The sequence below is a fragment of the Myotis brandtii genome, unplaced genomic scaffold (genome assembly GCF_000412655.1).
Source record: "Myotis brandtii unplaced genomic scaffold, ASM41265v1 scaffold298, whole genome shotgun sequence".
NCBI lineage: Eukaryota > Metazoa > Chordata > Mammalia > Chiroptera > Vespertilionidae > Myotis > Myotis brandtii.
The window spans coordinates 221,904-232,875 of NW_005361391.1; the positions used below are offsets into that span (position 1 = coordinate 221,904).

The window sequence follows — 10,972 nt, forward strand, 5'->3', positions numbered from 1 at the left end:
AAACCAATTTTACCGTGGGCTAATTGATACAAACAAGAGTTCAATTCCTATGGCATATTTCTGGTCACAAAAGCACCAACAAACTTCTAAATAATGACCCAAAACACCAAAAAATGAAGGTGAGCTAATATATTAAGAAAGATTAATTAAAAACAAGGTCATGCCCTACTTATTTTAGTTCAGGCTTGAAAGTGGCTCAGGGCAAAGGTGAAACCCATGCTGGACAGGATGCCCTTCCATTGCAGGGCACAGTAGACACCCCACATTCGCTCAGACGGGACAGTGCAGACACTCCAATGCATGCAGGTGCACATCTCTGGGTTGTGGGAGAAAACCGGAGTGTCCGGAGGAAACCCTTGCAGATAGGACAGAGTACACATGCCACAGACAGTGGCCCCAGCTGATTGATTTTTTCCTCATCAACGTATAAGGAAATGACATTGAACTAAATGCCATTATTCAAGGACCTGTTGTATCCACTTACCTGTCCTCTGGTTTGATCACATGGAGATCCTGAGGTGCGTGGCTATTATCACCATCATGTTATCACTGAGAGCTATGAAGCAGTCAGGGCTCCTCAGGGCAGATTCTGAGCCAGGCCTGTTGCACTTCAGCCCCAGGCCCTGCCGCTCTCTTTGTCTGCAGGTTGCATTAACACTGAAGGAGCAGCAGTTACACGTTTGGGCAGAATGACAACTAGTTAAGTATTCATGTCAATATTTGATGAAACTAAGGCCAACGTTAAATATCACCATCACAGAATATAAAATACTCTCTCCCAATACTTACATTAACTTTCCACCTATTTCTATACTTAACTCTTCAAAACTTTTTAATTAAAAAGTTAGTAATACATATAATTAAATAGTTTTAATACATCAATTGCTTTTGCAATCATCAAGAATTATTGTAGCATGTTGTCCTTACAATAATAGACATAGGTTTATTCTTCAACTGACTGAGAGCTCAGTTTATGAAGCTCAGACAGTACATCAGGAATATAATATCCTCTCTCTATATAAAAGCCTAATATACAAAGATAATTTTTGTATCTATTATAAACTGCCTGCAGCCCCTCCCCCTGCCGGCCTCGCCCGATTTGCCCCAGTTAGGGTGGGCCGGCTGGACCCCACCCATGCATGAATTCATGCACCGGGCCTCTAGTCTACTTATATTTGAAAGTAGATGTTCAGTTATTAACAAGAACTTGAAGTTTCCTTGCTTTGTCTTACCCATGTTATTACCCTGGTTGAATTAGATAGTAACCTACATGACACTGACAATTCCAGAGCCGTCAGAATGGCCTGGGGACTTCACAGTCTGCATCCAGTCTCCCAAAGGCAGTGGCCAGAGCTGAGCTTGAGAGGCAGGTGCAGGCCTCATCAGGCGTGTTCCCACTAATAACCTTCTGAATTTCCCTTTAGTTGGCGAATAAGTGCAAGTGAGGCTCTCAAGCATCCTTGGTTGTCAGACCACAAGCTCCACTTGAGACTCAAAACACAGGTAACTAAGGCTCTTCTTTGTTTGGCCTCAGTTTGTTGATGATCAGATGCTTGAAGCATTTTAGCCTTAAGAGAGGTTCTTTTTAATTCCTTTTCTCATAGCCTTCAAGTCTATGCTAGTGTTAAATTGATTAAAATGCTTTTATTGAGCAGTTTGTGTTTTTAAAATAAATGTTAATTGTGTTATATTTATTATTAAATCTTTGTTTCTATTATAAACTATGCTATGCATATATACTTAAACACACAAACACACATACACACATATAGCCTAGGTCAAATGAACATATAAAGTTTGGGAGACTATATCGATGTATGTTATGTTTCCTTAAAACAGAACTCAGAATTTCTAATGCTTACCTGGTTTAGTCTTCTTTGGCACCAAAAACTATAATACTCGGCTTGGTACAGATATTAATGTAAGTATATGTGAAGGACACTCTTACCAGAGACGAAATGAAGATGACAGAAGGATTTATTGAGAATAATTGAGCCCACATCCTGCAATAACTTCTTGTAATAAATTCCTTATCTACTCTCATGGCGTAATTACCATTTATATTCTGACTCTCCCATCAGTCCCTTCAGCTCAGATTTGTTTCCTGAACTTCAGGTACAGAATCCACGCGTGTACTGACATTTCCACTTGGATCTTCTCCTAAATTGAACTCATCTCCCCCCACCTCACCTCACCCCCAACCCCTCCCAGAGTGACCCCACTTAATAGCCTTAAAGGACATCTTCATTTTTCCCTCTTTCTTCCTCAATCCCCTCATTTCATGCTTAATTTATCCCCAAGTTCTGCACATTATTTCCCTTAGTTACTTCTGGAATCTGTCTCCTCTCCATCCGCATGGTTATTCTGGTCCAGGTCAACCCTCACCTGAATGACCATGATAGCCTCCTCGAGACTATCTCCATTCAAGTCACTGTGGATTATGCAAATGACATGGGAGCAGATGTGTAGCATTTAAATAACTTTACTAAACATTTAGAATGTTCAACTGAACAAGATACATTCAGAGCAATCAGCAGTCTAAGTCTTCGGGCTCACTGAGGGTAGGTGTGACGCGAGCATCTGGCCCCTGGGTAGCATGAGTCTGACACACTTTCACTTCCCCGATCTCTGCTCCTTGTCCTCCCCCCTCCCTGGGGTGCGGAATGGAGCTTTTCCACTGACCAGCAAACCTTGGAATGACTATGCTTCAGGTACTCATTTTTTCCACGTTCAGTTTTTATTGAAATTAGCTTTGCTTCTAAATTCAGCATCAGTACTCAATTTTATTTGTGTCTGAATATACCTTTCCTTGATAATTGGTACTGATGGCAAGTAAAAATAGACATATTACCTATTCGGTACCTTACTCAGACTACATAAACTGCTTATTAGGGTTACCAACCTATTTTGGGCCAATTTTCCACCAATGTATTTTTATCCAAGCTTATTGGTGTCTAAATACACTTTGACGTGGTAGGACAATATGGAAACCACAGCAGATAATTAATGACATTATACAGTTTGGAAAGTATTTAAAAATATTTTTTAAATGATGTAACAGCAACAAAATCACCTTTTTGTTATTCTATCTGCTGGTACCTAAGGTGGATAGATATTTCAAGAATGGTGAGAATTAAAAAAATTCCATTGGATAAAGCTAGTTCATTATCATAAAAATTATAGTTATATGACATTGTTCCTGGCAATGTTCTAACTGCTATACAAATATTAACTCATTTAATCCTCACACCAATCCTCTGGAACAGGCACTGTTCTCCTCAGTGTGTGGATGAGGAAGCTGAAGAGACAGCGTAAGCTTTCCTTATGACCCAACCATCCATATATAACCCATCCTGCATCAGACACAGCTCTCTGTGGGGAGGATCAAAGCATTCCCAAACTACAAGTCTATTAGAACTCAACCAACACCTACTACAGACAGTAAATGCTTTGGAGCTGAAGGAAGGAAAACTGAATTTCAAAATGTGACCTGTTTCCTTTTCTCCAAGTGCCTTCTACCTTCCTTCCCAGTCCCAGCACTACTCCCTTAGCACATGCTCTTCTTCCAATTCACCGAGCTAATAAAATAACCCATGAGCCTATATTCAACCTCCATTGGCTCTCTTCGCTAATTCACCAATCATGATTTCTTTAATTACAACTCTGATCAAACAGTCTTCAAGTGCTCCCCATTGTGCACAGCAGGTACAGCCAACAGTCCAGGCCTGTTCCAAAACGCCCGACCTCGGGTCCAGTCTTGTCTCCACTCCTCACTCTAGATCAGCTCAAATCATGGCGATTGTCTAAGGCCTATTTTAAATGCCACCTCCTTTAAGATGGCTCTTCTCAACCCCCAATTGGAGGTGCTTTCTCTGTCTTCCTGAGCCTCTCTTGTAGCACTTAACTCTTGTCCGCTGGATTTGAAAACTTTTGGACGAAGCAGTTTCTGTGTCCAGCGCGTCTTTGTTGTCACTGCAACCCAAGTCTCAGTCCTGACTCTCATGCTTTGTCCAAGTGAATGTGTCCAAGGAGGTTTTGACAGCACACACACACATGTGAAACTCAGGTGTTGTTAGATGCTGAGCTCTTTGTCCCTGATTCGAAGGGCGGGTAGTGATGACAGGAGCTCCAGGGCAGAGTGGGGTTGCGTCTGAGCTGGACTCATCGTATCTGTCAGAGGATCATTAGCAACAAGGTTTCAAGAACTTTCTACTCAGTAGAAAATAATTGACTCAAGTGTTTACATAAGTCAGGAACTGATGCAAAAAGTTCTTATCCTTCCTCAAATGTCTTTTGGTTTTCCTAGGAGAAGAATTGCTGCTCTGACGCTCAGGACCTTGTGACCCAATAGTCTTCAGAAGAGGCCCATTTGAAAGGTTGGTCTCGGTGCTGAGCTGTGTGCAGTCCTTTTCCTGAAGAGCTGTCTGCAGTCCTTAGGAGAAATCCAGTGTTTGTTGCATTATGTGGGAAGCAGAGGGGTGTTTTGGTTGAGATGGGGTGGGGGACAAAGATTGCAGTATTTGCACCCTGACTGCCATTTTCTATCTGAGAAACCTCAGTTTACTGGTTTGTGAGTTGGGGATAGTCTTACTTCCTAAGCTTCTCAGTGGCTCCACTGAGATATTCCAAACAACATCTCGAGACCAGTGCCTGGCACATAGTAAGTGCTCAACAGGTGCCCATAATGGAATAGAAACTGCCTCTGGTGGTCCTTACAACAGCTGTGTTAGATCAGAGGAAGTAATATATTCTTTTGCATAGACAGGTAAACCAAGCCTTAGAGAGACTCAAAGACTCAGTAACTCACCCAAAGCCATACTGCTGGTCAGTAGTAGAATGCCATCCTCTTAGGGTCTCTGAATCTAAAACCCACATTGTTTTTCTCTCCGAAGCTGCCTCCTGGTCTTCACCCAATCTTGGACCCCAAGGACTCTACCCTGCTTAAAATTTTGTTGGAATTCTTAAGAGATAGTTTTACACATGGATATCTACTATTATATCAGTAAGCTAGCCCAATTTATGCCCTAAAGGAGAAGCCCAAGAAAGTGTACTTATATTACAGAAGGCTCATAGAAACTCCAATATTTATGTTCTTGTTGGGGGATAAGTCAGCTCGCTAATCTAGGGCAATAAGTCCAAGGCCTTTTTGCAGCTCAATTTTAATAACTATGTAGGACTTAAAATTTGTGAACCTGCATTGTTGCTGCCTTCTGGTATTAATCTCTTATCCTGTAAACAAATGTGGCTGTCCTGTCCTTGGGATTTCCAGCAATTAACAAATCACGGGGTGTGCAGGAGGTGGCAAGCGCTCCAGATTGGCCTGCGGTTGGGAATTCAGTGGCGACCGAGGCCAGCCTGGCAGATGCCCTAGAGCTTTGGGACCCAGCACCTCACAAGCTCCTAAGTGGTCCAGGGCCTGCTCAGCTCCTCCCAGGCCCCTGGCAACTGCTCCAGTTCAAAAAAGCCCATTGGCTCTTAATCTTTTATTCGGATTTGTATTTATTCTGGTCTTGAGGTTTTTGTCTATTGGACTGTGTATATTCTTGTAAGCTGCCTTGAATCTTTTATAGAGTAAGACTGGGTAGAAATAAATCAATACGTCATAATAAAAGTCACAAACCAATATTAGAAATGCCTTTGGCCTTTGGTGTAAAGGTCACTTACTTAGGAGTCTACTACTTATCCTGAAATCTGTGACCTGTCACAGGGACAAAGACTAAAGCCCTGAGCCGGTCACACTGTTGCAGTTATGTAGGACCCTTTTTGCTGGAACAGCTCGAGGAGCCCTCTCTCTGAAGTTGGTCCTGTCTGCTTCCTGACAGTCTCTTGGGCCATCCACCATCCCTTCCTGGGTCCCCCAGCTCTGTCTAGCCACAGAGGTCACCTTGGCCCTCGCAGGTGCAGGACGGGTGTTTCAGGTCCACACAATGTGGCCACTTCCGAGTTTATTTTTTCACTTTTTGTTTTCATATTAAAATGTAAGCTTAAGATATGAACTCTGGGAGCAGCCTCATGTTTTTTAAAAAATAGCTCATTCTTCACAATATTTCCTGCTAGGCTAAGATGGGGTTTTTGGCAAGAACTATTATGAGTAAAACCAACTTTGAGATAATATTGATTTTAGAAATCTGGTGGTTAGAGATTATTTCTGCGGAAAAAGTATGACTTCCAGGCCCTATGAATAAGGCATAATCCACAACGTAAATTGTGGCATATAAATCTCCTGCAATTTGTTAGAGGTTTTTTGATGCATTGAGGAAACACCCTAAAAATCTCTCTAGAAACAGCGGTATTTCACTGTTCCCACTGCATTCTTTGGAGCCGTGAGACATAAATTTGGGACACCCCAGGTCTATAGGAATGATGTAGGGCAGCAAATGGTGTGTGGGCCAGGTCAGACACGGGCCTAGAGTGAGTGGAGGTCTCCCCACTCGAGACCCGCAGTCTCACTTTGATGCCGGATCGAGGTGATAGAGTGGATGGTGGCAAGAGCCTCGGGAGCTGGCTGTGCTTCTGAGGGAACAAAGAGGCCTTGTCCTTCGATATGGCAAATAGTACTGAAACATCTTGCATAAACTGAAAAAAACCCAACCCCACTCTGGTAAGCATTTGGACTCCTTCAAAGGGTTTCTTTTTTTTCTCTCACATACACACATACTACATTATAAAAAATCGTGTGTGGTTTTCCTAAGGGCACAACCAACTAATTACAATTTTAAAAGCTCTGTTGAATTAACAAGAGTCATATTTTGTTTGCTTTGCAGGAAAACCGCTGGGGTTGCTGCTGCTTTGAGATTTTTTGAAAAATCAGCAGTTCTGATACCTTGACCCCTATGATGACTGGCGGCCTTGGGGATGTGGGGGCCACCGCACTTGAACTCAGAGCCTCCAGGGGGCCTCCCAGCGCTCTGGTCCCTGGGGCACAGGCAAGCCTCACACCCCTTCTCTCGCTTCCCCATACCCTATGGTAGTGCACACTTGGGAAGCTACTTCCCTGCTATCTTGAGTTTTTTATGTTTATTTCTTGATTTTAGTCATGGACTAAATGCATTATGTCTGCTACTTCTCAGTTTATTGACTATCATACCAGAGATTTCTTTTAAAACCTGGAGGATGAATTTAGAGGAAGAAAACTGCTTCCAGTTATTAAGTGATGCCTTTCAAAGGGGTGATCATAAGGCCAGAAAAAATGCAAAGTCTGTTGAGCCCTTGAACACTTAATTTCTTATTATTTTGTTTTGTTCTGAAATCAGGTGAATGCAATTGATAAATAGTTTGCTTTCTTGAACATAAGCTTTCTTTGAATCCTGAGGCACGAGGCCTCAGACTTCCTATCTTCCGTTTATTCTGCATTTCCCCCCAACTGCATCAGGTTCTCCCAAGTAGCTGATTCTATTTCAAATGAATGACACACAGTTTCCTAGTGCATTGCCCGCTTTCCTCTGATTGAAGATTCATCTGCATGCAGCCCGCCTGTTTTGAGAGGTAGTGAAGGAGACATCTGTTTACGGGTGGTTTTTACAAACCTTTGGAATGATGTCAACAGTGATGAGAGCTCTTCTCGTGCTGCACTTGTCAACAAGGAAAGATAGGTCTTGGGCAGCCTGTGGGAGAACAGTGCTGTGCTTTGCAATGTTGAAGAGACTGGGAAACGGTATTCAAGTAACACAAACACTTTCAAAGCTTCATGATCTCACCTACGCGGAGTCTCACAAGGCTCAGTGGTTGAGAAGAAAGAGCATCCAGAAGTCAAAAGTGCTCATTTTTTGGACACGAGAATGATTTCCTGTGGATCATTCTTGTTTCTGAGCTCCTGCAGCATTTCATCATGGATGTGGAGTAAGGGACATGAGCCCAACTGCCTTCGGCACAGAAAGGCACAGGGCCTCTCAGGAATGAGCTGGCGCCGTTTCATCAAGAAGAAGAGGCCATGTGGAGCCACACTAACTCCAGTTACACACCTACCACCAAGCTCACCATCAGCTTCTTAACACTTTCCTCACTTCCCATGTCCACATATCTGCTCTGCTGAGATCCGCTAGGATAATGTCTTTACTGTTGGCTGTAAATTGTTCTAGGCTCTTGCTGTCGCAAAAGCAATGGAATGAACTAAGAATAACTTGGTGGCCGCATCACTGAGGGCAGTTTTAACCTGCATTGGCTTTTCGCCATTATTTCTCATATCCACCCAGTGAATCCGTATAGCATGCCAAGAACCACTATTTGAACAATGCCCTTATTTTCACATGGAAGGTAACGAGGAAGTAGAGAAAGAAGAAAATGTTTAATTTAGTTAAGGCCACATGATAATTTAGTGGTTGTGCTGGAACATGGACCTTCCCTACCCATGGCTCCTACACCATGCTGCATTTCTCCTTTCCTTTGGCCCATGCATTTACCCAAGGTTGGCTTCTCCGGTTCCTGTTATGTGACTATGCTTAAAATGTTTAATTTAGTTTCCTTAGAAAAAAAAGCCCCATGACTGAAGTGTTATATTGCTGTGCTATCTTTAGCTGATGGTATTCATAGAGTCTGGAAAAATACAAGCCAGTGCACGCATTAATACTCAGACCACAGAGCGCTGGCCTTTACTCAAATGCTAAATAAGACACAAGGGTCTGATTTGAAAGCCCGCGTGGAAGGCTTTTCTGTCCTGTGGTGTGCTCTCTCTACCAGGTCTTCTGCGTGATGCACAGTTTGCGTCCCGCTCCCTGCCTCGCGTTGGCTGATAAACTTTCCCCAGGCCCTACCACACATGGAAGAGAGCTCTTAGGCCAAATTTCTTTGCAAAATTAATCCACTGATGACCCTGCACTTAGTGGGTGTGATTTTTTTCCAGAAAAGGTTTAGAGAGGAGACTCTACTTTGAAACTGGATCTCCTTTGAATTTGTAATTAAATTTCTACATTTGCATGAGGAGGCCTCCCCATGCCAGCAGGGCACCTTTCACAGGAGAGCTGAGGGCGGTTTGCATGGTAGAGTTGATGATCACAGTCTAGAGTTACGTGAAGGGGAGCATTTCAGCCCCCTGCTCAGCCTGCTGCCTTCCTCCGCACCCTGTGAGGCTTTCCAGCCAGAGCCCTGATGGGCAGATTGCAGATTGGAAAGGAGGCTTTGTACAGCGAAGGAGTCAACCAGCATGACCCATGGAAGCTAAGTCTGGCTAGACTGCGGCTATTGTGATAGATTTTTCCAAGAAGTCATTAGGACTCGAGAGCCTGTATTTCTTCTCCACCCTCTTAATGACGTGATATGGCTTCGCTCACTTGAATTAGGCAGTTGCCATTCCTTAGTAAATGGAGGAAATTAAGCACTGATGTGGCCCTTCCCACTGCCTGGAGAGAAATAAACCTCACAAACTGTTAAGGAAAAAGCATGTCCACATTTGTAATTTATAAGATACCATCACTTACGCAGAACCTGTTGCTATTTGAAAATCAGGGAGAACAGGCTCATGCTCCAGTTTGTAGCACAAAAATCCCTGAAATGGATTCTCACCTGAACTAACCTGGGGAATAGATTTCTAGGTTAAAATAGGATAATTCTCATGTTTGTCAAGTACCATAGGTTTCTTTTTAGTTGTTTATTTTTTGTCTAACAATATTATTTTGCTTTCTTTCCTCAAAGATGTAACTAGGCATGCTGCCATTGTCACCACATACTTTGATGTGAGCGTGTTTTGAAAGATGTGTGAATACTTATCTTTTCACCATTTTTATAAAAATCAATAAATATAGCAATTTTTTCTTGTTTTAGAATAAAAATATGGATTTGATATTAGAAAAATGAGGGTCTTGTTCTATATTTCATTCTTTTCTTATCCCGCCTGCCCCACTACCCTACCACAGCGATTAGGCAAGGAGGGCCAGCATGCATCCACATGCTTATTCAGTTGGCTGTGGGCCAGGTGAGGGAGCTTCATTTGGAAAATTCATTTGTGAAAGTGTAATGATGGGGAGACCTGGTCTGTAGACTCAGTCCACCTCTCTGTTCTCTGGCAATCCAGGTTTAGGTGCATCACCACATGCCTCACTTCTCCCTAGCCACCATGCTCCCAGCCTTGTGTTTGCTCTTTTTTATTTTTTTACTTCTTTCTTTTTTTTTTCTTAATTTAGAGTCAAAGTCCTTCTTCTCATACATCATCATGCTTCCTTAAAAGCCCTTTTAGGATAAAAAAAATTATATTTCCCAAGGAAACTTACTTTCTGTCCTAAAGAAAACTTGCTGCTGCGCTTACTAGATGTTCAATGCCTACATTAATATTACTTTCTTACATAGTATGAGTCTGCAGTTTCTCATAGAACTTCTCATATCTCAGAAGTTCTAGATATTGCTTCTAGCTCCATTTTAGTTGGGTAGTGTTTTTTACAAGAAATTTTTATATAAGTAGTTTCACCTTCCATGAAGGCTATAACTCAACTACTACTTATTCAGAAGAGCAGGAAACATCAGATACCTGAGTGTTCATATGCTGACCTACATGTGTTTGTAGTTGACTTCGCTGGTATATGTCAGTGAGTCCTGAGGTGCACCTGTGTAGATAACAAATAAAAATGGATTCATAATGTGGTGATTGTGTATATCATGTGTATTTTTATTTCTGAATATCATTTCATTCAGCTCTATTTCATTGTCTTATAAAATGTATAACAGTCATGGAGTATGTCTTATATTGAAGAATAAACATGGACCTTATTTGTCCTTTCGTTAATGAGCTCAATTATTCAAATAAGTGGTCTTGGCAAATGCAATACAAACTCTCTCCTTTATGACAAATTCTGACATATTAAAGCCAGTGCCATTAAGAGAACAATGTCATACTCACAGGAACTCTAGGACCATCGCAGGAACATGGGCTGGTTCCACACAGGAAAACAACCTCTCTATTTGAACACAATGTACCAACACAAGTTTAGGGTTTTTTTTTTTGCTATTCATAAAAAACCTACTTTCTGAGATATAAAGTGTATAG

The 10,972-nt window shown here is 42.1% G+C and overlaps 1 protein-coding gene across 2 annotated transcripts in view; it reads left to right on the forward strand.

Moving 5' to 3' along the window:
* The window catches only part of MYLK4 (myosin light chain kinase family, member 4), a 114,116-nt gene extending 103,405 nt beyond the window's left edge, over positions 1-10,711 (forward strand). For both annotated transcript variants that reach the window (XM_005869531.2, XM_014542310.1), the window contains 3 exons: positions 1,425-1,503; positions 4,307-4,376; positions 6,765-10,711. In XM_005869531.2, coding sequence (XP_005869593.1) covers positions 1,425-1,503; positions 4,307-4,351 — 124 coding nt within the window. In that variant the 3' untranslated portion in view covers positions 4,352-4,376; positions 6,765-10,711. The remainder of the gene's footprint in view (positions 1-1,424; positions 1,504-4,306; positions 4,377-6,764) is intronic.
* The last annotated feature ends 261 nt before the right edge of the window (positions 10,712-10,972 follow it).